This window comes from Silene latifolia, chromosome 6 (genome assembly GCF_048544455.1).
Source record: "Silene latifolia isolate original U9 population chromosome 6, ASM4854445v1, whole genome shotgun sequence".
Classification (NCBI taxonomy): domain Eukaryota; kingdom Viridiplantae; phylum Streptophyta; class Magnoliopsida; order Caryophyllales; family Caryophyllaceae; genus Silene; species Silene latifolia.
The window spans coordinates 8,351,206-8,379,151 of NC_133531.1; the positions used below are offsets into that span (position 1 = coordinate 8,351,206).

The following is a 27,946-nucleotide window of genomic DNA, read 5'->3' on the forward strand; positions in this document are numbered from 1 at the left end:
ATAACTCGTAACTTGAATTTACCTGAATATTTGTTATCGCAAATTGAACATTTATCCCTAAAAATCTTGATAATTGTATACTCGAAAAGATCGACCCAAAAATGTCCCGACATGACCTGAGATTTTGCAAACTCGACCCGATTAGCCCATTTATTTACTAGGTCTAAGGCTCAGTTTATTCTGGCTTAATTTCAGCTCAATTAAGTTCAGTTCAACTTAGCTCTATTCAGTTCAGTTTAGTTCCGTTCAGCTTCATTCACATTCATTTCAGCTCACTTCAGCTAATCTCTTCACAAATAAACTTTTACTTCCATACTATTCAATTCTGTTCAGCTCAGTTCAATTCAATTTAGCTCTTTTCAAGTTTCAAACGAAAAAACAGGGTCTAACTCGATCAATAAAAAACCTTCTCACAATTTTTTTTTTTATAGTAAATCTCCAAATGTCCTCTTTTCACTCTCCAACATCTTCTAATTCTCACTCACTACATTACCTGCTTTCTTACTGACACTTTCCACTTGCACCTTCAAATCTCACTAAAATCATTGAAAAAAACTTCAAATTTTCCCTTCATTTCTTTCTTTAGTGTAATTTAGACATGCCCTCTTTAATTAACACTCTTTTCTTCACTTTTGTCCTCACTTTTACAAGTTTTACTCAATTTCATGCAAAACCCATCACAAATTTAACACAAAAATCTCAAATAAACCCTAAATGTAATGAAACTTGTGGTGATTTTCAAGTATCATACCCATTTTACATAAACAATGCATCATGTGGATGGTCTAACACATTCCAACTTTCATGTCTTAATTCAACTTCCCTTTTCCTAAACATTGATTCACAAAACTATAGAATTTTAGAATTTTTTTCTGATGGAATTTTACTAAATTTTCCTGGATTTTCCAACACTTGTAGACCTTACAATGACTTAAACTCATTTAAATTCAATGCAAACAATTTTAATAATTTTTTAGGAATTTCAAATGATAATATTATTGGTTTATATGATTGTGAAGATTCATCATTATGTAAAACTAATTGTGAAGCTAACAATCTTCCAAATTGCGACCGCAACGGTAATAATAATAATGTTAATGGACCTACATGTTGTTATCCATTATCAGATCATAGTGTATGGTATAAAGGAAGTGATTTTGATGTATTTTCTAAGTATGAATGTAGAGGGTTTTCTTCATGGGTTGTTCCAAGAGGTATGAAGGTTGGTAAAAGAGGTGTTAAACTTGAATGGGCAATTCCTATGAATTTGTCTAATAATGGTGTTGTTATTTGTGATGTTAATGCACAAATGATTAATGCTACTAATGTCAAAGATGGAATTAGGTGTTTTTGTGATGATGGTTTTGTTGGTGATGGTTATGTCAATGGAACTGGATGCCTCAAAGGTTTGTTCTTTTCAATTCCCTTTGCTATTTTTCTTTCAATGGCGAGGAAACACGCATCAGCTACCTTTAGGGTGTGTTTGGATTGAGGGATTTGGAGAGAAAAGAAAGGGAGGGAGAGTAGGTGATTTAAAATCCTTTGTTTGGATAGCAAATGAGGGTGGAGAGAAATGAAGGGGGAGAGATTTAGAGGGATTCAATTTCTCTCTTCTAAGCCTAATCAAAATCTCTCTACAATAGACAAGATTTGGAGGAAAATTGTATCCAAACACCCGCACTCCTTTTCCCCTTCCCTTCTCTCCCTTTCCCTTCCCTCCTTCCCCCTCCCTTTCTTTTTCCACCACTTTTGCTATCAAAACACACCCTTAGTGTGCACTGGGTATATACGCGATAGCCTGTAAACCACGTATATCAGGTCAATCAACCTTTTACAAGGTGGCGTAGTGTAGAAGGCATAAGTTAGTTCTTGGTATAGTTATGACTAGTGGCGGAATTAGGATTTGTAGTTAGGACTGAACAGGTAATACAATAACGTAAACTTAAACTTTTTCTTATATATAAACTAATATTTTCAATTGTTCATGGAGGCGAGCGCTCTTACTAGCCCCCTAACTCCCTTACTGATTATGATATAGGTTTGGAACTTGTCAAGTGTCAACTTACTGGAAAAAGTTGATCACTTGGTTTCTTGATTAATCATATTAACCCAGTGTCTCAATAACTCCCGCAAATTAGTATCATCTCCATTCTAAATTTATTTACCCTTGCATAATACTTGCAGAATGCTGTCATGTTTGATTCATCAAAACTATTATGGTGTATTATAGTATCATCAAGTTAAAAATTACTCCGGATTTAGGACAAAAGTAAATTGAATGATGGAGGGAGTATTCTGTATTTAGATGAATTTAGCAACAACCCTGAAACCCGAACAACACTATTTCAAGTAGGACAGTTACATGTAAATAATTCAGAATATTTTTTTATTTTTTTCCCTTTCTGCAGCATGCTTCAAGGATGGAAAGGAAAAATTTGGCGAAGACTGTGAACCAGACAGAAACCCGAAAAAGAAGATCATAATACTAGCTGGTATATATACCGACTTTCATCCATTAAAAAAAAATCGTAAAACTACAGTATTCCTTAAGCACAAATTCTTGTTTCAGATGGTCTTAAGTTAAGACGTACTAACATTAAAATGAAAACGGCATTTTGAGAGGTCTTAACTTAAGACCGTCTTAAGCAAGACCTAGTGTTCCTTAAGAACTCTACTTTTGAATGCTAAGAACAATGTTACTGTTATATCTGCAGTTCTGACATCAACTCTTGCTGCTGTCTTCTTGCTTACACTAGTCTGCCTGATAAAAAGGTCAGTTAAACCTTCTGTGTATGGCTCATCAGACAACCAGCCTCACTTTCGAAGCACTTTTTCATTCCGAAAATCCTGTAATACTCGCCTCTTTACCTTAAAAGAATTAAACGAAGCTACCAATGGGTTTGATCAAGGCCATGGTGGCCCTGTCTATAAAGGTACCCTTAAAGACGGTTCTGGTATCGCAGTTCAGAGAATCCAATGCCAAAATGAGCAAGATCTTATGAATGTTTTAAGCCGGATTGAGCTTCTATCCTCGATTATACATCGACAGCTTGCTCACGTCTTTGGTTGTTGTATCGACTCTGGTTACGCTCCTATGGTTATTTACGAGTTTCCTGAAAATGGGAGCCTTGACGAGCATTTACAGAAGGGAAAAGACGAGAAAATTGGACTCGATTGGTATAAAAGGTTGAGTATTGCTGCGCAAACAGCGAGTGTACTCGCTTTTTTACAACATGAAATATCTCCTCCTGTTTTTCATCATGATTTGAAGACGAGTTCCATATTTCTCGACCAAGAATGTAATGTGAAAATCGCTTGTTTCGCAATGTTGGAGGGGTCGAATTTGTATAGAAGTGATGTTTACGACTTTGGAGTTGTTCTTCTGGAGTTAATCTCGGGATCAAGTCACACCGATTTACCTACAGTTGGGATACAGAAGATTAGAGACGGAAAAATAGAGGAGATGGCGGATCCTCTACTTTACTACCATGAACAGCCTCCGTTTAGGAAGGAACAGATAGAGATGGTTGCTGATATCGCGACAAGGTGTTTGATATTTGGAGGAGAAGGAAAGTTTAGGATGGTGGATGTGGCGCGAGAGCTCGTCCATATTATGAAGGAGAGTATTGATGGTGGTAGTAAAAGAGGTCCTGCTTTGGAGGAAACCTTCTCTAATTCAAGTTTACTTCAGATGATCTCAATGTCTCCTGATTCGATTTATCTTCCTAGTAAAGTCTAACTCTTCCAGCCAGTAGCGGAGCCAGGATTTTAAGCCAGCGGGGGCGAAAGGGTAATAATATTATAAGAGGGCCTTGAAAAAATTCAAAATTTTAACTAAAAATTTCGAAAATCTCCAATGCCAACGGGGGCGAGCGCCCCTGCTAGCCCCCCTCGCTCCACCACTGCTTCCAGCTTTCGGGTCTCGACAAATACCGGAAGATCCAAATCGATGTTGTTTCACTTAACAAGTGTATGAAATTATGAATTGTAGTGTTCTTAAGCTTTGTTGAAATCTTCTTAGTTTGTAAATGAGCCTACCTTTGTGTATATGCATTTAGCAGATGTAAGATATTTTCCTTTTGATGTAACGGAAGCCACGGGGCAGTTTTTGATGTTAACGGGATACAAACCCAGGTCGTAAGTATCATTCATCTACAATTTTACCAGTTAAAGATATAGCTGACATCTGAACTTAGTGCCAGATTCCAGGGATTCATATTTCATGCAATTTCAAGTAAAGTATAGCAGGGCTTGAAATTTACCAACACACATCCTCTCCATTTCTTCTTCTCTCCATTTCCTTCCATTTCCTTTTTAACGGTCCGGATCATATTTTAGATAAAACTGCACAAAACACTGTGGAGATTGCTTGCAATGACAATTTGACTGGAATTTAATCTTTGGACCACAAAACTGCTCACAAATTCAAAGAATTTAAATATGAACCTTAGATTAATATTCATCTAACACAAAATTAGATAAAATCAAAGATCATTGGATCAAGAGATGAACACCCAGCTCACAAACCCCCAAGAAAAATAAGAGTGCCATCACATGACATACTCGGTTAGAGTACAAACTAAGTAAATTTTACAATAATTTTTTTTTAGAAATGTTGATTTTGGGTTAATTCGGGTAAGTGCGGGGTTTTTTTATTAATTTTGGGTTAATTCGGGTTGGGTCGGGTCGGGACATTTCGGGTTTCGGGTCGGTTTCAGGTCATTTTTGGGTAAATGAATAAGAGAGAAATAGTCATTTCAAGTCTTTTCGGATCAACTAGAGTTATGTTTTGTCGGGTCATTTTCGGGTAGAGTGGTTTCGGATCGGGTCAGTACAGGTCAAGAAAGTTCAGGTCAGGTTCGGGTTGGGTCAATTCGGGTTTTCGGGTCATAATCGGATGATGTAGTTCGAGTTAATTTCGTGTCTCGGGTCAGCCTTTTCGGGTCGGGTCAATCGGGTCGGGTTACTTTTGCCCGGTCAAATTCAAGCCATCAACACAATATAAAATAATTCACCAATCTATGTTATTCTTTTTCTACCACGTGTCTACAGTCCCTTTATGAGTTAACCTATTCAATTTCAGTACTAAGTAATAAGTATTAAACCAATTTCAACGAGTATCCGATTTAAGCCCCATACTAGTTTATCGTACACCAACACCTTTAAATATTTTCTGTTGCTCCTCAAATTTTGTAAGGCCCCTTTGTCTGACCCGAGAAACCATCCGTGGACATTTTTGATCCGGGACTTTAGAATCACGAAAAACGTGTATTATACACTTCAATTTGAGCCGTTCTAGAGGACGTTCCGGGTCGTATTAATTTTCTTCCGGTTTTTCTACCACGTGTCTAGCAGCGCCGCTTCAGGAGTTACCCTATTTAATTTCAGAACCAAATAACAAATATTAAACCAATTGAAACGAGTATCCGATTTAAGCCCAAGACCGATTTATTGCACACCAGCAGCCTCAAATGTCCTCTGTTGCTACTCAAATTTTGTGAGGCCACTTTGTCTGCTCCGGGATATCATCCGTGTGATTTACGGACATTTTTGTTCCGGGAACTTAGAATCCCGAAAAACGTGTATTTTACACTTTAATTTGAGCCGTTCGTAAGGCCGTTCCGGGTCGTGTTTAATTTTCTCCTGGTTTTTCTACCACGTGTCTACAGTCGCTTCAGGAGTTACCCTATTAAATTTCAGTACCAAATAACAAGTATTAAATCAATTTCAACGAGTATTCGATTTAAGCCGAAGACTGTTTTATCGCACACTGGCACCATTAAATGTCCTCTTTTCTTCCTCAAATTTTGTGAGGCCGCTTTATCTGACCCAAAAAACATCCGTGTGATTTACGGTGTAACACCCTCATATACCAAGGAGCCTTTACAAGACATTCCCTAGCATATAAAGGCGTTACCATCTCGGTTGCCCGAGGATAGCAATCATCAAAAGTCGATAAAAGAACAATTACAGTTTATTACAAGGTTAAACCAAAACTACTGACATAAAAGATACAACTCAACATCATTATGTGAACTATTCCTCTCATGACTCGTGAAAGACTCATCCCGCCAAGTGTCCAGCTATTATTCAAGGCATCACCTGCTAAGACTGACTGCTCACCATAAGGGATCACGGCAGACACAACAGAAGCAAACAAGAAAACAACCACACAAGGTCAGTAACTGCGAACAATACATCAACAACAACCAACTCACTACAGACACAACAAAACACACACACAAGCCACCACTACTACAACCGATCCCCTTCACCGACTGTCCACTGGACCAGCCCTGCCAGTGGAGGACCGCAGCCGTACCCACCAAATCCCCGCTCATCATAACGAGCGATAAACCCATGTCCATTAATGTGCACATCCCCTCCTGTGGCGGGTTCCACAGAGGGCGAATCAAGGGCGTGAAGCCACTCCAGCAAGTGACTCCACTCAGCCAGGGACGCGCCCCGAAGATCACAGACAGTTATACGATAACCACAATCAGCTGCACCACAATCACGTTAACCGAAACAACACAACACCAACCGATTATCACAATCCATCAATCACGTCGACACAACATTAGCCAATTCATATCAAAAGACACACTAGACACCCAACAGTACTGAGTAGGCGAACCTACCTCTAGCCAACCGCAGCGATTCCGAGTCCGACCACAAGATATCAACCAACCAATCAACACACCTATACAAGCAGTACAAACACCTATTACTATTACTACAACCCTAACTGAAACAACAACGACAATGATGATGACGGTGACATACCTACGCATAGCTATCCGACATCAAGACCGCTACCCGACTCAAGTAACCCATCCCTACGGCACAAGCATCCTTAAAGGCTTCCATGGAAGGAACTAGGGTGAAGGGAAGAAGGAGAGACGACATTTAGGTTTAGAGGAAAGAGGCGGAAATGATTTGCGGTTTCTCAAAACACGATATATAAATCCTCGCTGTAAAGACGCTACTCGATCGAGTAACTAACTTACTCGATCGAGTGACCCCTACTCGATCGAGCCTCCCACCTACTCGATCGAGTAGCTTCGACTAGATCGAGTACCACATACCCAACGCTTATCATGACACAAGGTATCTCTCATGAGGTTTCCTAAAGACTAAGACATGTCACCAAGGTCGGTCAACGTCAGTCAACGGGTCCCTAAAAGGACGGGTATTACATACGGACATTTTTGCTCTGAGAACGTAGAATCCCGAAAAACGTGTATTATACATTTCAATTTGAGTCGTTTAAGAGGCCGTTCCTGGTCGTGTATTTTTATCCTGGTTTTTCTATCACTTATTCAATTTCAGTAACAAATAATTAGTATTAAACCAATTTCAACGAATATCCAATTTAAGCTCTAGACTGGTTTTTCGCACACCGACAACCTCAAATCTCCTCTGTTGCTCCTCAAATTTTGTAAGGCCTCTTGTTCTGACCTGAGAAATCATCCGTGTGATTTACGGACATCTTTGCTTCGGGAACTTAGAATCCCTAAAAACGTGTATTATACACTACAATTTGAGCCGTTCGAGAGGCCGTTCCTGTAACGCCCCCGAAAAGCAAACATGCAGCTCAAAATAACTCTCTTTATTAACAATAATGGCAGCGGAATTACAAGGGCGTCACCGCCGTATTTCCCTTCGGAAAATACAAGGCTTTTACAAAAATAAAGATAAATACACTTGTTAAAACTAATAACTCTATTACATATTCATCCTATTAGGTCATTGATCCTATCTGAAATTCCTCACACTTGTCCTTCCCCAACACTTGTACCTGAAAGAGAATGAAAGTAACGGAATCAGCCAACCACAGGCTGAGTATGACTCTGGTAATCTCCACCGGCCCTACTTACCTCCATTTTAATATTTATACTTCTTCCTGGTCGAACAAGGACTACAAATAGGTCACATGAACACAGTCGAATAATTATTAAATAGACATGCACAACCTGTCATTTCAGAATGCAATAAACTCACTTTACAATTATACCGGTCTACCATTACTGAATAGAGAGACACTACGGAGTAGAAACTCCCCTAGGCTAAGCCCTCCTCCATGTACACAGGATCCCAGGTCTAAGACCCATGTAGTTCCCCTGACACTTTCACCAGTAATAATCAGAACCTTAGTTCACATGGGGACGTGCCCCCTTCCATGTACACATGATAAATTTATAATGTCATCTCTCTCCCGTAATCGTATTCCGAATGCTACAATTGGCCAATAGCACATTATAACAATAGTAGTAACATGGCAATCACATGTTCATATAAAGACATTTAATATAACATGTGAGTAATATAATGATATATAACATTATATATACGGTCGATCACACTACACAATAATCAGTACAATATTAATTATTTCTACACAAAATCTCATTATAGACGGCACATATCCGTCTATAACTAAAGACGGACCAAATACAATACCACATTCTTAATAGGACAAGCAACAAGTGGAGTGGTGGGGGCAAAAAATGTCACCACTTTCAAGCTATTTGACTAGTCTTTAGCTATAGACAGATATATCCGTCTATAGCAAGACTAGCTGTTATTTTTATGACGAAGGGTCCCGAAATCATACCTTATTATTTAAGGATCTCTCTAAGAATATTACTCGTATTAAGAAGCACTCAAACCCTTTCTATTTTCATCTTGGTCTCTTGTCTTTTTGAGTTCCATAAAATAGAAGTGTGGTGTATTTATAGCCGTATAAGTCGGTGTACATCTTCTAATCAATTTGAGTGATTTGGTCATAGCTTATGCAAGAAACTTAGCATACAAGACTTCTTAATGTTCATCTCTTCATTTTTATTACCTTATTATTGGTTATTATAAGACAAGGTTTATCCACAATATTAGTAAGCTAGGTTCTATTCTTTAACTTCATAGTTTACTACAAACGCGAAATCTTTGTGATTAATTTTACTCTAATTAAGATAATATATAAACCGCTTAGTGGTTATCGACTTGTCTTATTTATATAAATATAAAATTATTATTTTTTTCGGGTCATTACATTTTAGCACCAAATAACAAGTATCAAACCAATTTCAACGAGTATCCGATTTAAGCCCAAGATTGGTTTATCGCACATCGGCAGCCTCAAATGTCCTATGTTGCTTCTCAAATTTTGTGAGGCCGCTTGTTCTGACACGAGAACTCATTCGCGTGATTCATGGACATTTTTGTTTCGAGACCTTAAAATTTCGAAAAACGTGTATTATACACCTCAATTTGAGCTTTTGAGAGGTCGTTCCGAGTCGTGTTTCTTTTCTCCTATTTTTTTTTACCACGTCTCTAAGGTTGTTTTAGCAGTTACCCTATTCAATTTCAGCAACAAATAACAAGTATTAAAATAATTTCAACGAGTATCCGATTTAAACCGCATACTGGTTTATCGTACACCGGCAGTCTCAAATGTGCTCTGTTGCTCCTCAAATTTTGTGAGGCATCTTTGTTTGATTCTAGAATTCATCCGTGTGATTTACGGACATTTTTGTTCCTGGACATTAGAATACCGAAAAACGTGTATTATACACTTCAATTTGAGCCGTTCGAGTGGACGTTCCGGGTCGTGTTTATTTTTCTCTCGGTTTTTTTTACCACGTCTCTAAGGTCAATTCAGGAGTTACCATATTCAATTTCAGCACCAAATATCAAAAATAATACCAATTTCAACAAGTATCCTATTTAAGCCCGAGACTGGTTTATTGCACACCGGCAGCTAAACCTGGCAAACGGGTCAATTGGGTCGCGTTTGGGTCGGGTCAGTTTTGGTTTTTAATTGATTTTGGGTTAATTCGGGGCGATCAGGACATTTCGGGTTTCGGGTTTGTTGGTCGGGTCTGTTTCGGGTCAAGCGGGTCGGGTCATTTCGGGTCGGGTCATTTTCGGGTCAATGAATAAGAGAGAAATAGCCATTTCAAGTCTTTTCGGTTCAACTAGAGTTATATTTTGTTGGGTTATTTTCGGGTTGAGTGGTTTCGGATCGGATCAGTACGGGTCAAAAAAGTCCGGGTCATGTTCGGGTTGGGTCGGGTCAATTCGGGATTTCGGGTCACAATCGGGTGATGTAGTTCGGGTTAATTTCGGGTCTGGGGCCAGCATTTTCGGGTCGGGTCAATCGGGTTGAGTTACTTTTGCCAGGTCTAATCGTCACCCTTAATTGTCAGGGTCAAGTGGAGTACAACAGGGCTTGTGATTTCCCACATAAAACTGCACAAAGCACTCTGGAGAACAATATGGCAACATTTAGTCTTGCTTGTGACGGAGGTATCCGTCATAAGCTTGCGATGGGTCGGGTTGCATACCTTATTGTGTGGATATGAGTAAAACAATAGACAAGATGTGATTAAAAGACTGTCATGACCTTTTTAAAATAAAAAAATATTTTATTTTGTTTCCCAAAAAGAGGAAAATGGAGAAAAAAGATTACGCATCTGAGGTAGTACCTCAGACCTGGTAGTTTTTGAGCATATACACATTTTTTCTGAGCATATTAACATTTATAAATATAGTTTTTGAGCAATATTATATTTTTTTAGTGTAATATTTTAGTAAATATGCTCAAAAACTTTATACTAAAACAAAACTCAAAAACTTTAAAATAAAACTCAGAAAATAAATAATAAGAGGTACTACCTCAGATGTATAGTCTATGAACTGAGGAAAATGCAGTAACATTTCACATCTCAGTTTCAAACAGACTTTTTCAATCTCCATTGTCTCTTTCTAAAAAACCTAAAAATCGACCATCTTCATGTTCGTCATGAAAAAGCCACAATTTGAAGATCAATACAATCCCATTTTTCCGAAACCCAAATCATAAACCAAAACCCTATGTTTATCTTCATCCTTACTACTTAACAAAAAAACCAAACCAATATGAGTTTTATTATTAACAAATTCCATGATTATTACCATTTTTAGCTTGATTTTTTACATTTTTAGTTTGATGTTATCATTTTTAGTGCATTTTTTTTGGCTAAATTCACTTTTCATTGCTACCGTTGAATTTTTATTGGTGATTGTTACCAATTTTAGTTTGATTGTTATAATTGTTGTTCATTTTTCCTTCCTATAGTTGTTGTGTTTTGTTAAACTTTATATCATTTTTTTTTAATCAAATTCCAAGATTATTCCCATTTTTGAATGGTATGAAATTTTGATTGAAGAACAAGACAATATCACCACATCGAGTTCACTTATTTATATATTAAAATACTTTGTAACCAATTTTAGAGATCTTACAGACTTTGGGAGATGGTAACATATTGATCAAATAAGTAAACATGTAGGAAACTTAAATATGTTTTCATTTTCTAAATGTTTGTGACCAAATTTAACTGGGTGTAATCTATTGGTCCCTATCACATATTAGTTGACTGAATATTATGATACTCTTCAAATGGTCACTTAATAAAATTTAGGTAAAGATGTTCCAAAATATAATATACACAAAATCTCATTTGTGACGGCACGTATCCGTCACTTTGGAGTGACGGATACCATTTTCCTTCACAAATGACCCAAATAGAGGAGAGAGGGAAACACATGGGGGTGCCCCCACCTTGTCCCCCCTATTCGTTTTGTGAGTGGCATTATCCGTCACTTGCTCCGACCCGTCTTCAGCAAGACTAATTGTATAATATATGGCCATTTTAAAGATAATTGTTTTCATTTGTATATTCTAATGAGGTTATCTGAAATGGTAACATGTGGTGACATATTGAATAATTTTGTGAACATGTTGAAATGTGCATTAAATTTTTCTAATGTAGCTGTATGTTTATATTCTTCTACAAAATGTCACCATCTTTACATTTGTCACATACTGAACGATAAAGTAAACATTTTGTAATACAAAATGTATCTTGTATTCAGTTTTATCTTTTAATACGGAATATGAAATCTTGATCGTCATTTGGAATACTATCATCTATAAACTTCATCTCTTATGACGTCATCGTAATCTCTAAAGCGGGTACTAGGAAAAAATTACGAAGAAAAGAGAAAGAGGGTTTAAAACCGTGCACGCGTTTAATATTCGCCATGATGATAGTAATTTATAAAAAGGAGAAACTAGGAAGAAAATAGAAAGGGACAAGGAATAAATGCACAAGGACACTCATTTCACAAGCATATTGCAAAATTGCAAGAATTCCACTAAACAAAACATGTGTCATAACTCACAACTTTTGACATGTTCTTGTACTATATTTGTTTCAATGTCCTATAATTTCTCTTATGAATTGAAGCCACATTTTAATTTTAATTTTAATTTGAAAATATTGACCATTAGCTAACCACCATTCCTTACATCTCTCTTTTCCCACATAAATTCTCCCTTCTAACACATACATTTTCCTTTCTTCTACCACATTTGCATTATTCCCATTCCTCTAAATTTTGAGTTTTCAGGTACAGATAGCTTTTCCGCAATATTAATATGCGATATATGCAGAGGCGATTTTAGGATTTTATCCTTACATTGATGTAATTTGTGTCACATAGATGCATACCCTATGAGGCCGGACCCTAACACGTAAAATGATCTAACTAACGTATATATTCATGCAAACGTGCATCTTTTTTCATATATTTTACAAATTTATCAGATGAATAATATCTATATAATTCGAGTTTAAAAAGAAAAAACTTTTTAATGTATTAATGACGGAAAAAATGTGCCTTAACATAAATGTTATTTTTTTTAGTAGCAGAAGAGATGGCTGAAGAAAATATGACTGCAAATTCACCTCGTCAACCTGCACGCTTGAACGAAAGGATTCTGTCATCTATGTCCAGGAGATCTGTTGCAGCACATCCATGGCATGATCTTGAGATCGGTACGTTCAAATTCGTCTAATAAATTACATAAAATACATAATGCTACCCTTTCAAAATTTCAAGTTTTACAAAATTCTTGTTGCAGGACCTGAAGCACCACAGATTGTCAATTGTGTAAGTTCTTACCATCAGAACGTTTTCTAGCGTATTTTTTCGGGTCCTTTATTCACAATTTCGCGTTAGATTTGGCATTAAATTTTCATTTTACTGAATATGAGACGCAAAGGACAGTACAGGAATATCGGGATTCAACATGGCGCGTAACATTAATCTTAGAGTAAATTAAAAATTACTCCCTTTTAAAATACAGTTTTTTTAAAATTACTCCCTTATATAACTTTTTCCTAAAATTACTCGCTTAAGATGCACTTTTATCAAAAAATTGCTTCAAAACTCCAATTTAGGTGACTTATTACGTCTGTTTTTGAAAAGTCCTTGTTAATCAGATATGTGATGTAGGTTATTGAGATCACAAAAGGAAGCAAGGTTAAGTATGAACTTGACAAGAAAACAGGGCTAATTAAGGTAATCAAAAATCAAAAAAAAAAAAAAAAAAAAAAAAAAAAAAAAAAAAAAAAACTTGTAAAAAAAATATCTACATTGCATTTAGCACCAAAAATAGATTGTCATTTTGAAGTTTCGTCTTATAATTGCAGGTTGATCGCATCCTATATTCATCAGTTGTTTATCCTCATAACTATGGTTTCGTCCCTCGCACGTTATGTGATGACAATGATCCCCTTGATGTCTTGGTTCTCATGCAGGTACTTCTCTATTCGACAATAAATTCACACTTTTTTTTTTTTACTGTAGTTCATCCGGAAATAATTTCCTGGTATTTTAATTTACAATTGCGTAAATCCAGCCTCCCTTACTCTTAGCCTGATATAGGCGAGAGATTTTGAGGAACTGGCCTAAGTAGGGGTGGGCATATTCCGGTCCGGACCGGAATCGAGTGGACCGGAACCGGAATTAAAAATTCCGGTCCGGTCTCCGGTCCACCATTTTCCAAGATTCCGGTTTCTAGTTTCTGGTCCGGACCGGAATGTCCGGAATTATGGTTATTTTCATTTTTTTCTTAAAATTGTATTTTTATTCCAGTCCAACGGACCGGATTTTGAAAAAGTGAGTAATTCCGGTCCAACCGGTCCGGTCCGGTCTTGGACCAGAATTTTTGTAACCCGGTCCGGTCCCGGTCTGTGAATTTTGCCGATTCCGGTTCCGGTTCGGTTTTGAACTGGTGCCCAAGCGGCCAAGCATGATACAGTCAGTTTTTATGCATGTTTTTCGGCGTTTTGTTTAAACTCACCTTATGAACAGGAACCAGTCCTTCCTGGTTGTTTCCTGAGAATAAAGGCCATTGGACTAATGCCCATGATTGATCAGGTACGGGATTATTTCTTCCGAAACCAAAATGATTGCCTGACAAACGAAAGTAGACGTGCTAATGACAGATTTTAATGTTGCAGGGTGAGGCAGATGATAAGATCATAGCAGTTTGCGCAGATGATCCTGAGTACAAGTATTACAATGACATCAAAGAACTTCCTCCACACAGACTTGCTGAAATTCGACGTTTCTTTGAAGACTGTATCCTTAAACAATGCCCAAGTTATTTTCTGTTTCCTAACTGTTTTCGAATTTAAGAAATAGTTTCGGTTGTTTTTCAGTTTAACAAATAACACAGACAAAAAGAATGAGAACAAAGAAGTAGCTGTCAATGATTTTCTGCCAAAGCATGTCGCCTTCGATGCTATTCAGCACTCAATGTAAGTTCTTCCATCTGAGTCCTCACAGTTATGCTCAGTCAGAGTCCGTCTTGTATGCGATAATCTCTCTCCCACCCTCTATGGCTCTATCTTATTTTCTCGTTAATCGTTGTTGATGGAACGCAGGGATCTGTATGGCGAATACATCATGTGCACTCTCAGACAATAGACAGTCATCTGTAAAGGGAGCTCTTTCGAAATGCAGTGTTTCGATCGAACCTTCTGCCTAGGGAAGGAGCATATGAAATGAAGCTCCTGTATTGTATATTCATCTTTTTCTTCTTTATTCCTTATTAACAAATTGTAAGTTCAGATTCTGTAAGCGGTAGCTTGTATTAAGAAGCCTGAAATGAGAGCGTGTATTACATTTTTCGACCTGGTTATATATTTCCAGCTTAACATGATGGGAGTAAGTCTTGCTTAAGACCGTCTTAACTTAATAATATCCTCTCAAAGTTATTGCTAACACATCAGTAGAATTGGATGACTTATCCCTAGTTGGATCAGAAGCCGTGGTTATAGATACAAGTTGAACAATCAGAATAGCTAAAAAATTGGAGGGGTTGAACAACCTAAGGCGAGTTTGTAGACCGAAATTTCTCCAAGATTTCATTGGTATATCGCGCTTCAATAGTTCAATCAATGTATTACAATAATTTCAGAAGTGATTTGCTAGCAGCATTGTGCGGGTATGGGTATTACACACTGAATCTCATTTACTAATCTACTAAATCTACTATTATCTTAATCGACTGCATCAGATCAAGGTGGTTTACACCCTCTGAAAACCCAAACCTGGAGATGAATGCATCCTTGGTCACGCACTCACGCCAAAGTCTAAAAATCAACTGCAATCATTCGCACCATTTGCTTAAAAGCTCCAACAAAAGTGTGGCAGCTGAGTCTTTGGCCTTTTTAACACTAGGCATTGGTTCTCCAATGCATTCATCAGTCCAACCCTTATCGGTAGTATTCACTCGCACTCCAAATGTAAATCTCTTGGCATGCGCTGGACCGCCTTCATTCAAACACCTGAATACACAGTCGTGTTATACTTTATCTCTCGAGTTCTCAACTTAACACTACCTCCGGTTTTTAACACAAGACAAGACGTTTTCATCATTAAAGAAAAGTGGTGATATGACTTTCTATTCACAAAAGCCTGCCTACTTGAGAGAAACATGAACAAATTTGTACCATTAGATTTATAGAAAAAAAATGTTTTCAAAAAAGTGCATTTTTATAACAATTCAGTCAAATATCATGTAGAATATATTGAGTTTGAAGTGAAATTTTAGAAATATGAGTAGTACATTCTCATACTTACGGATGAAGGGAAAGTTTAAGGATAAAACGATTCTAACCTGTATAGCGGCATGGGCCAGTTTTTGCGCAAGCAGATATCATTCAACGTCTGCCTCGTGAACTTCTCTCCATTATTCTTTTTCTTTTTCCCGTTGTCATCAGCCTTGTCCTTGACTGCAGGAGTTTCTTTCTCCTTCAATGTGACGAGCGCATTACGAGCAGCTAGTTTCTGAGCCATTTTTTTCTGTGGATTTTGGGCCAGCCCAATTTGGACCCCATCAACATAAACCTCAACAGTGGCCAGATTTCCATTTCGAGTCGCCTTATACTCAAGGCCTTCAGCCTGTTGCTGGCAACGTTCTTGCAGCTCCCTCACAGGATGCATTGGAAGAGTTTCTGGAGTAACCATCGGCTGCAACAATGGCTCAAAAACCTGATCATTGAGAAAAGTTATTGTATTAGTCATCAAGCCTACCAACAAAAATTGCTATACAACAAACAGTTCAGATATAAAAAAAGCATGAGCTCTGTTACTCCTACTCGGACTTAACTGTACGGATGGACGTGTCTAGTATCAGACCGGATAACTTTGCGAAATTAATGTTTTTCGTTTTTTGGTCCAAAATGAAGTGTAGAAACGTCGTGTGGTGATTTACGGGACATTTTGCCAAAGTGAACTGTTGAGTAATATGAGAGGGGGCAAGACAATAAACATACCCTCCAAACAACTGAAGTGGCAAGTCCACTGTCAAGGAAAATAGCTCCAGCTATTGATTCAAATATGTCACCAAGTACTTTTGGGGCCTTGCAATCACCTAGTCCAAATGAATTAAACCCCGGTTTTGACAGCTCTTTTTGAAATTCCTTCACAAAGTCCCGAATCTGAAGGAAAAATGAGATAAAATTGAAAACAAATTACATCAAGTTACAAAACTATGCGAAGCGCACGAAACCAACTAAACAAAAATCACAAGAGGATGAGAAACACTGAGCAAACCAACTAAACAACGTAGGGAGACTTGTATGAGACGATCTCACATATAACACCAACCCTGATCTCTATGCGTTCTTCATCTCATTGTTGAATTCATGGGTTGATCCCACATGCAAGACCATCTCACGTAAGTTTTTGTACAATGAAAAAGCTTCGGACTTTCAAACAATCGCAAAAATGATACCTGCTTCTCGAGAGCAGTAGAACCATGCCTTAGATGCATATGAAGCTTATTTTTAACTGCAAGCCGTGCAAAATTTTCGTTATTAACAGCTGCAGCACGCAAATCAGTCAGACGGCCAGGAGGTAGATTTGTATACTTGAAAAAGAGGTGCTTCGTAATAAGATGATCAAGTACGGCATCGCCCACAAACTCTAGTCGCTGATAGCAAGAAACTCCTGAAGACGGGCGTGAAGCATGTGTAATGGCTTCCAACAGCAGAGTCCTATCATTGAACTTAACCATAAGAGCGCCTTCTAATGCATCAAAATCCACACTTTTGAGGACATTATCTGGGACATTGGTTGGCCTATTTGGGCATTCAATATCTTCAGGATTGAACTCTATCTCAATTCCAATCCATTTCATAAAGTGATTAGCAGCACTCTTTCCACCTTCAACATAATGAACTCCAATAAGTGCTTCAACAACATCTGCCAATGTCTTGCTAGAAAGAACCCGGTATGAACTGGAATCACCTTCAAGTTCACCATCTTCCATCTCATCATCATCATAACTAATCTCATCTCTTTCAAGACCGATTTTTGAATCAGATTTTTCCTGATCAAATAAGAATGATTCCTCATCTTTGCTGTCCTCGTCAAAAACTGGAAGTACACCTGGAGCAGCCCATCTAGATGGTGCAAACCGATCTGCTTGGATATAAAATTGAAGACTTCGACCCAGTGCATGGTGGTATAAAATCATATTGCTCACCATTTGCTGCCTCATTCGAGTGAGCTGACCTTCGTGCCTTTGGGGATACTTAAGAAAAAGAAATTTACTAACCACCCATTTCAAATAAGCATCTCCGAGGAGTTCTGCTCTTTCATAGCAAAATGTCTCTTGACATGAGGCTGCGGTCAAAGCTTCCAGAATCTGTAAGTAGCAAGCCAGTTAAATTCACAGATGAAAGTTATACAGTTGAAGAAACAAACACAAGGATAACTGAGAAAAGGACGACCTTTGAAGCGGGGACAGAGGAGTTGAAGATATTCTTGAGTTCAATAGCAAGTAGCATGCTTTCTACTCTTCGCATTATCGAAGGCAGTCTTTGGGCACCTCGAACAAGTTCTCCAGGAAGTGGGTGCACAAAACACAATTCAGCAGGGAGAAATACATAATACGTTTTGTCAAGGGCCTCCCCAGATTCACCTTCAGGTTCTTCTGAATGTTCAAATCTCGGAGAAAGAAGATTCTTGCAATGTGAAACACCCCGACCTCTAAGTAAAGGTTGTTTCTTATAGTTCAATTCAACTCCATACCTGTAGATAGCATAAACAAATGAATCCTAAAGACACCCACTAATGTACAGACCATAAAATAAGTTTTATCCAGGTTACATACTTTTGCATATAGTAGTCTGCATATGAACTATACTCCAATGGACCAAGATAACCTTCTTTCCGAGGAAAAGAGTTCTCAGCAGTCATATCATAACGTACAGAGTCCACATAAAACCTCTTTCCAGAGTGAGCAGCAGTGACAATTTTTCCAACCAGGTCGTCCTCGTTAACACAGGCATCAGCCAACACCAATTTGCCTTTAGGAAGTTCTGATTTACCATGCAAGACATCATCTCGGTTAAGAACCAACCCAGAAGCTTTGACAACGTCATACTGCGCAACAGCTCCTCTAACACCATAAGTAGGATGAGATTTTTGTCCAAATGCCATACCATAGCGCAGTTTTCCAAACCCATACTCTCTTCTATCCCCACCCAGACTCCGCTCATTTGTTCCCAAGTAAACATCTGGCCGAGCCCTTTGTAAGGGGTTGTTCCATGCATCTGTCTTTGTTATATTCTCAATAAGATTCCAGTCAATTTCTCTAAGTGGATCAACACATTTATCGCAAACCATAGGAACGAAAACATAAGCCTTTGCAGGATCCCATGGAGTTGTTGAAGGTTCAACATCGACGTCTAGTACAATGCTCATCAATCTCACATGAAAACTCTTCAGGGATGCTAGCTGTCCATGTAGGAAGGGGTGAACAGCAACTTTAAGCAAAAGCAGAACACCACAAATCCGCGACTAAAAGATTTTAAAAATAATAGAAATAAGATATAGGGCTTAAAAGCACACCTGACTTTCTGTGATATTAACTGATCCTCGAAAGACAACATATGTCTTACACTTCATGGTCCGAGCGATAAAGAGATCCATCGACATCGATAACACCTGATATCCGAATATTGTTAATATTTAAATGCAATTAAGCTGACCTTCTGGCTCATTTACACCAAGAAAAACAATGCAATTAAACTACAAGCAAGTCAGAATGAAAAGAGTGACCATCGTTTTAACTACCTCTGCATCCAGCTCCTTGCCAAAAAGTATTGAATATTCTGATGCTTGGGTCACGAAAGGATCTTTTGAGGATCCTATGTGTTCCCATTTCACAGAATACATATACAGATGAAATATTTTGGAATTATCACACACTTCTTTTCCAGACAAGATCCAATCACCCTGTGCAGTCAGAAATAAAAAAGTGATGTTGCGACTGAAAAATTCCCACCCTACCTCTTGGAATAAATGGTAACATAGACGTAAAATGCAGACTGAAATCATGTAGATTGAAGGGAATAAAAGTGAAGATAAAGAAAGTGCTAAAACGGTACATGATACTCGGTACAAAATTCCTAATAATGAACATTTTGTATCATTATACCAGCATCCAGACAAGTGACCAAATTATGCCTTCACTGAGGCACATAGAGTTTTCACAACCATATAGACAGGAAAACAAGCTAGGATAATCAGCTGTCGAGTATACTCTAGAACAGATCTGAAGGCATGACATGTGCTGCATCTTCAGGAGAACAACGGGCTACTGAACTAGACAAAAATCAACATGCTAGTGCATTACAAGACGAAATAGACCTACATTAAGCTATGTGTCAAAAACAAACCTGAAGAACTGAGGCTACCCCTTCAGGGTAAAATTCTCTATGTCGGGCAGTTCCTGGAAGTGGTTCACCGTCATCATTAGGTTCAGTCTTCTCTCTATCTTCACCACTTCCCTTGTCAGGCAAGAGCATGTCAGTAAATGCCCCCATTTCATGAAGCTTCTTACAAGCAGCCAAGCAAACAGCCTGCAAATTGAAGCTCATGAGCATAGAGAAAATAAATGCACAAAAATCACATCATTTGATTAGAGTTGATTATTCTATGTGAATTTACATCCAACACACCTGTTGAGCAAGGCGCATTGAATTGCATGCTGGTCCCTCAAGCTTTTCAAAAGGGGCATTACAAGGGAGTTGAAGCCTGCAAGAATACTCTGTGGCACCACCTGGCTTCTCATGCCGCTCCATGATAAACTCGGGACGAAGAATTGAATACCTGGATGTGGTTCGTGGATGAGGCCAATATAATAAGATTGGAAAAATTCAATCCTCTTACTACTAAGAGAATCTCTCTTAGTTTTCCCGCCTAAGCACATTATTTATTCAAATGGGCCATTGCTTTGGATGCTAAATTATAACATGGACAGTATAAAACATTTGATCCTACTTTTCCACTAGCCCACCTTTGAAAACTATAACATGTGCAATTTAAGGTATAAAATTGCAATATAGAGATATTTCTTTTTTCACTAATTGCAATTTATACATTGCATTTTTTTAATAAGGAAACAATTTCTATTGAATTGGTACCGGAAACAAACTAAAGGAAATTCTTTCAAAGCAAATCTACAACGAAAATAACAGAGTATGTCATTTGATTTAGTATACTCCGTATATATTTTTGTAAGTAAAAAAAAATTGTGTTTTAATTTAAAAAAAGAAAAGAGAAAACATTATTTTAATAATCCGTAAATCGTCTTTTTGGATGTACTGTTTTTACTGATGTATTTTTACAAGGTCGTTACCGATTGTTAATTATATTTAGTTAAACTTTAAAGGTTAAGAAAAAAATAGTTTAACTTTAAACTGTGAATCATTATATTTAGTACTCTGTAGATTATAACATTATATTAGAAGTACAGTTAATTTATGTTCTTAATATAATTGTGGACATCTTTATATAATATAATCAAGAAAATACCATGCATTTCATGGGATCTATCCTAGTTTCAAAAAACAAAATAAAAAGAGATAAAGAATAACAGAGTAAAACTACATCATAAACTGCACCTGTCGCTGGGAAGCTGTGAACAATAGAAGTGTACAAGACCTACAGCAGAATTCAAGCTCACAGTTGCTCCAGTTGCAGCAACCTGATATACTGAACCTGGGCCAGAATCAGCTGACAATAGTCTTGAATTGCCCTTAAGATGGCTTATATCAGTCCTTTGAATGGCCTCCCTCCGTAAAGTTTCTTCACTATTCCTAGCATTCTTCAAAAATGTTTCGTGTGAAAGATTCCCCCTGTTTAATAAAAATGTGGTGAGTGTAATGTCTCCCTTCCCATGTCTTTTAATCAAAGTAAAAGTTTAAAGGAACAAGATCATAATTTGAAAGGTGTTAAGTACCTCTCAACCATCAAGATATAATCAGAGCCTGGTTTTCTCGCACGACCCCTTGATTGTATATATGCTAAAACAGTTTTTGCAAGATCAAAGCGAATAACCACATTGCATTGTCGAATATCAAGCCCTTCCTCGGCTACACTCGTGGCAACAAGCAAAGTCACCTAGACCATATCATAACAGTAACATAAAGGGTCACTTTCAGCACAAAGTGAAGTCTAATTCTTTGAGCTTGTAGAGGAGGATACAAGAGAAGCAAATAGACAGGTTGGTTCCACTCAACCACTAGTGCGAACAAAATCACAGCCATGAAGCTATGCAACATTACTAAATGTTCAATGCAAATACTCACTTATAAAAAAGCATAATTAAAATTCCTCGTTAATAAAGCGTTTAGGTTGGAAAAAAACTTCTGTCACTCCCTCTCACAATAAAGGTTCTACAAGCATACAGCAATGTCTAGAGCAAGAATTAAGAAAGCAGGCACCCAACATAACCAATCCCAGGACTATGAAATTTCAAGGCAGACTTCAGAAAGGATTTTAAGTCATAGGAACATTTACCATAAAATCACTCACAACAATACTAAATAAACATACAGAGAAGCACCCACATCAGAATAATCACAGTGAGATTTGTCCGCCTTAGTAAGATAGAAAACATACACGGCCGTCTTTAAATTTGGCAATTGTGTCCTGCATTTGTGATGTGCGCATCTCCTGGCTATTGTTATGCCCAATCAAACTAGCACAATTGATAAAACCTAAAGAAGGAAGCTCAGCAAAAACCTGCATATGTGCCAAGCCTTCAAATATTTGAAACACTAAGCAGGACAAGAGATACATTGAAATGAGCATCAAAGGTATAATGAACCTTTGGAAGAACCAAGGCAGACACCACTCTCTCCACGAAGATTATGGCACGGAAATCATCAGTATGCTGGTACTTCATGAGTACTTTGATCAGAGACTGCACCTTAGGGGTGACCTTCCCATCAGCTACAGCAGCACCAATAACGACATCAACATGCTCCCCACCAGAGACCACTAAATCACGAGTAAATCACCACTCAGGACAAATAGAATCAGTTATCAATCGCGCAAAGACAATTTATCCTCAATTTGATTGACTCCTCAAAAAACTACCAAGCCCGGCTTTGACTTAAACTAGAAAGAGAGAGAGACTAGATAGAAGCTATATACTGTGGCCACCTATGTCACTTTGACTCTTCCTATCACCTTGAGTACCTCACTCGACACTTGGACAATTCGTTTAAGACAAAACATGTGGATTATAGATAGCTGAATATGACACCAGGACATGCACCATGTCACATACTTCTAATCAAGCCTTAGTAACATAGGTAGCCACAACAGAATATTTGAACAGGGACTACAAGTCCACATAAGCCTGTAGTGTCCAGAGATGTTAAAAAATCTCTTAAATAGAGGTTAGAAAGAAGTGTAAGAGGTGGTGAAAATAATAAGATTACTGGAAAAAATCCCCATCTCAACCAGTTAAGAGGCATATACATCTTTAATTAACCGAACATATTCATGGACTTATGATCAGTATTTATTTGGCTCTTCACTGTTATTTGTGGAGAAGCAGTCAGTAATTATTAATCACAATACTCACCATGACAATCAGGAAGCTCTCCCTCTTCAATCTCATCAAAATTGTTAGTATCATGGCAAACAAAATCCTCTTGTGTACCATTTGTATCCTTGCTTGAAGCAGCCCCCTCAGATAACTGGCACTGCAAAAGTCCGACGACTTTGCTCAGATAGGATTCTTGAAACTTGACGTCGAGCTGGTAGTGTGCCCTCTCATCATTTAGTAAAGCTGTTAAAAATGACTGTGCAACCTGCAGATGACATAATCAGAAAAATTGGCACCATAAGATAAGACCAACTTAAAATGAGTTCCAAAACTAAATTCTTAAAGACAAACCTTGTAAGCACACCACTGTCCAAGTTCACCAAGTGCATAATTGATCGCCCTTAATTTCTGAATTAAATTAGCAGCACCATCACTCTCAGTTCTTTCAGAAACACCATAAACTTGGCGTAACTCTTCCTTGGCACCAGCATCTCTTGCACCCATGAACTGCCATTTACTTTTTCTCGAACTTGCTCGTGCAGCCTCTTCAACGGCTAGTTCCATTTGTTTGATTTTTTCATGAAGAGACCACAATGATGCTGCTTTGTCATACTCCACGACTATTTCTGATGGCATTGGGACATGTTTTTCCAGCTCTTTACGGTCTTTTATGGTACAAACAACAGAATCCAACTTAGTCTCAAGATTGCGTATTTTGATTGCACAATCCACTTGACTGGAAACGCCTGCCCAATCAGAAATTGTATAAAGCATAACATAGTGAACATATTAACAAGAACAAGCATACATTTACAGATATGAGAAAAAGAGGAGCCACAACTACAATGCTGAACAATAAGCAGACGTCAAAACACTCTTGAAGGTGCACGACTGACCTCGAGTCATACTCATTTAAAATGCATTAGGTACATACCCTTCAAATTGACAGGAGAAGCCGTCATTCCAAAAACTGTAGGCCGTTTCTCCTTCGGCGTAGTGTGATAGAATTCAGACATCACTAATGAATATGGATGTTTCTTGACAGCGTGATGACACTCATCTAGAATAAGAAGATGGATATATTCCATTTTTATTATGCTGTGCCTAAGAATATTCAGCAAAATTTGGGCTGTCATAACTAGAACCTGCATAAGAAAGAATTGGCACAAATATAATGTCAACAACCTCTACATAGCACAAAGGAGGGAAAAATTGTTTAGCTTCAGAGGCTTCCCGCAAAAAGAACAGCAAATAAGAGGAGTTCTCATGGTTACCAAATTCGCTTGGAGCCCTACGAATCGCGAATTGTTAAAAGCGAATTCTATCATGTTGCTTACTAAAAATACATATAACACACATTCTATAAGAGCGAATCGCGAATTGGTAAGGACGTATTCATAGCGAATTCGGTAACTTCTAGACATGCTACATGCATGTACAGAGATTTCAGACTACAAATGGTCAGAGTACTTAATTATTATTATTATATATGAAAGGAACGGTAGCAGCAAAACGATAGAAGTGTTGCCAAAAAACATTTCAACTAAAACTAAGGGCTTTTTGTCAGAAACTACCTTTAATAGTATTATTTAAGGTGTTTTGCAAGCAACTACCTTTCATTTTTTTGGCTTTTAATTCCCCTTTATTTTTGTTTTTTGTTAAAAACTACCAAACTTCGCTTCCAGCCAAAAAAGTCCACATTCTGGCGGTTGACTCTCCTTTTTAAGGTGTGAGTCTTCAAGCGAGCCTAAAAACCCATTTTTTGTTAGAAAATGCATGCTATCATTTTCCGGCCAACTTTGAGCTCTTATTTACTTTTCCCTCCAAATTATCTCCTTCATTGAATTTTTACCAATTTTTACTCCCCCACTTCTATATCCCCCCCTCTCTCTCTGCCCCTCTCAAACTCTCTTATTGCTGAAAGTTTCTCAATAAACAAATTGTCAAGCTCACCCTCGAGTTCCAATGCCTCGTATATGGGGATGAAATGCAACTGTGGGAGGGAGAAAAAGATTTTTAGAAGAATTGCCGAAATAAACATAAAATCCAACCCAAATACAGCATCCCAATAAATTTATACCTTTTCTTATCATTTTCATAACATTTGGTACAGAGAAACATTTCACATATATTTGGTTCCAAAAGTTCCATTGGTACACCATCATCCACTTCCTATCTCACTCTACAACAAAATGTTCACATACTACAATTGAAAATCCAGTATATGTCACAAAGCTTATCAAATCCTCCAATGTAAATCCAGAGAAACACTTTCAAACAAGAAACACCCGCTACACTAAAATACATCAAAATCAAACAGAAAATAATAACAAGCCATTAGGCACATGACAGCCCAACAATCTTAGCGCTTCCCACAAATGCATCAAATGGTCGTATTAACTCCATAATAGTCTAACAGAATCATAAGAAACCTCTGATGCAACAGAAAATGAAACGTAAAAGGTAACACCGCCAAGATAAATGACAAAATACACAACAAACATATAAGGTGCAGGCCAATACTACCAAAGCCACATAATCATGCATCACGAAGGATGCACAAAAAGATTGCACTGTGGGAGCCTTAAGCAAACAATCATACACCAAAGTGATGTTAAGTCAAAAAATCATCAATGCCAAAGGAATGCAAAGTAGTAAAACATTAAAACTTAAAAAAACTGAAATTTCATTTGCAGTGACAAAACAAAGTTTGCCTACTCAAAAAACCAACAAGCTTTTACACATGCTGACTTCTATCATGTAAGATACCTGCTTAGTATCAAACTCACGTTGCCATCTCCGAGTGTCCCAGAAATCTTGACCCATCTCACCACAATAATGACCAACATTGTATCCAGTTTGCTCACGTATCACTTCTGCTTGCTGAGGTAAGGCAATTACAACGGGCACAATTCAATTATCCTCAAAAACCACAGTTCAAATCCTCAGACAATTAATGAAACACAGATTATATCTTTACCTGATAAACTAATGGAACTTTTGGTACTAAAAAAATGGCTACCATTTTTTTGTTTTGCGGTTGCAATTTCTCACAAATGCTCTTCATTAGTAAAACAGCTATCAGTGTCTTCCCCGCTCCAGTCTCAAGGAATGCAATTGTATTCCGTTGTTTAGCTTGCTCAAGTACCTCCAGCTGATAATGGCGTGCTTGTTCCTCCAAATTCCTCTCCTTAAAATTCCCCTCATTCGTGGCCGCTCTTCCATTGCACTCTTGGTTCTTCTCCAACTCAGACTTGTTCCCATCCCTATTCTTTTCAACCTCATACGACCCCACACGATACACAATTTCCTTAGATCCTGGCCTTTCCCGCTCCCAATAACCCTTTGCTTCTCGGTCTCTCCACTCCCTATCTCGACCTTCTCTTCTCCCATTATGATAATCTACTCTCCTACTACTCAAATCCCTCTCCCTATTTCTATCTCTATCCCAATTCCTATCCCTATCCCTATCCCTATCCCTATCCCTATCCCTATCCCTATCCCTATCCCTTCTACCATTTTCCTCGGACTCTCGGTATCTCTTCCTCCCATTATTCTCTCGATCTCTACCATAAGTCGGACATCGACTCAAATACCCTCTCTCATCCCTATAACCATCACTAAGACGCCGCCTTTTCCCATCCGTCCCCTCGCTATCCCGCTCTCTATCACCTTCCTCCTTCATCTCTCCATTCATCTTACCATTATCACTCCCATCCTTCCTACCGTTACATTGAACCCCCAAACTCACACCATTCGGCGAATCAACCTCCATTTTACACTCAACACTAGCATTTGCCACCTCCACACCAACACCATTCATAACACTAACGTCCTCAACTTGCAAAATTTCCATACTATCACCATCCACATTGGCCGGCAAGCCGGCCCCGCTCTTAATACTATCCAATATATGATCAATTCCACCAAAGAAATTATCGGCGATTTCTCCGCCGTTTTCAAAATCGGCGGGAAAATCGCCGATTAGCTCACAGGGAACTATGTCATCTTCTTCCTCACACGCATCCAACCAATACGAGCTCGGCACCACCGTCACCTCCGTCACCGGCTCAATATCGCTTTTTTCATCCGCCATTGACGAAAACAATAACTTTTATAACAATTAAGCAACAATAATCAACAAAAACAAATAAATTAAATACGAAAGTAGCTCAATCAAATCAAAGAGTAAAATTTAAAATTGCAAGATGAATTATAGTAAGCAGAAAATAGCGGTGATAGACCGTATGAAGCACGCAACAAGCAATAGAAGAGAGAGAAAGTGCGAATTGTGTGATTCAAAGATACGACGGTCTATCAACGCGATTCTGCAGATATAAAGTCACTCAATTGATTCTTCTTTTGAAATTAATTGATTTGGTAAATTATCAAACCCTAATTGGAAAGATTGGAATTAATTGGATAAATTAGGGTTTTTGGCAAAATTGGGGGTTTTGGTTTTTGGGGAGGGGCTCTATTTGCTTGTGTTCTGGGTAATTAACGGAGAATGGAAGAAGTTTAAAAGGGAAAGAAAGGTTCGAGCCGGTGAGGGGTTTTGTGAACCGGTAAGTGAGTAAAAATCGACTCGGGTGTCCCGATTCAATCTCGTTACGCTTTGTAAAAGTTATTTTATGTTATGCAAAACGATCGCTTATAGCGGTTATTGGTGTTTGAGATAATCACATTATATCT

The 27,946-nt window shown here is 38.0% G+C and overlaps 3 protein-coding genes across 5 annotated transcripts; 2 read left to right on the forward strand and 1 right to left on the reverse strand.

Annotated features, from left to right (window-relative positions):
- The first annotated feature begins 456 nt into the window (after positions 1–456).
- LOC141586221 (probably inactive receptor-like protein kinase At2g46850) lies at positions 457–4,112 on the forward strand. The gene is made up of 3 exons (XM_074407387.1): positions 457–1,406; positions 2,409–2,492; positions 2,715–4,112. The coding sequence occupies exons 1-3, from the start codon at positions 599–601 to the stop codon at positions 3,737–3,739; spliced, it is 1,917 nt and encodes a 638-aa protein (XP_074263488.1). The 5' UTR covers positions 457–598; the 3' UTR covers positions 3,740–4,112.
- An 8,213-nt stretch (positions 4,113–12,325) lies between these two features.
- Positions 12,326–15,058, forward strand: LOC141586223 (soluble inorganic pyrophosphatase 1-like). Of its 3 annotated transcripts, none has more exons than XM_074407390.1 (9): positions 12,326–12,456; positions 12,753–12,884; positions 12,971–12,999; positions 13,345–13,410; positions 13,542–13,649; positions 14,206–14,271; positions 14,355–14,475; positions 14,573–14,654; positions 14,781–15,058. In XM_074407390.1, exons 2-9 carry the CDS (start codon positions 12,764–12,766, stop codon positions 14,821–14,823), a joined length of 636 nt encoding a protein of 211 aa, XP_074263491.1. In that variant the 5' UTR covers positions 12,326–12,456; positions 12,753–12,763; the 3' UTR covers positions 14,824–15,058. The 3 variants fall into 3 exon arrangements, with proteins under 3 accessions (XP_074263491.1, XP_074263492.1, XP_074263493.1); XM_074407391.1 differs by having other exon boundaries at positions 12,344–12,456; positions 12,759–12,884; XM_074407392.1 differs by having other exon boundaries at positions 12,432–12,599.
- A 178-nt stretch (positions 15,059–15,236) lies between these two features.
- LOC141586222 (endoribonuclease Dicer homolog 1) lies at positions 15,237–27,739 on the reverse strand. The gene is made up of 19 exons (XM_074407389.1): positions 26,235–27,739; positions 26,024–26,137; positions 24,189–24,399; positions 23,606–24,000; positions 23,291–23,519; positions 22,526–22,698; positions 22,318–22,440; positions 21,656–21,816; positions 21,318–21,551; positions 20,373–20,523; positions 20,091–20,273; positions 19,486–19,647; positions 19,261–19,356; positions 18,521–19,146; positions 18,138–18,438; positions 17,138–18,052; positions 16,677–16,841; positions 16,019–16,392; positions 15,237–15,686 (listed from the first exon to the last, which is right to left on the reverse strand). The coding sequence occupies exons 1-19, from the start codon at positions 27,348–27,350 to the stop codon at positions 15,509–15,511; spliced, it is 5,907 nt and encodes a 1,968-aa protein (XP_074263490.1). The 5' UTR covers positions 27,351–27,739; the 3' UTR covers positions 15,237–15,508.
- Positions 27,740–27,946: the final 207 nt, after the last annotated feature.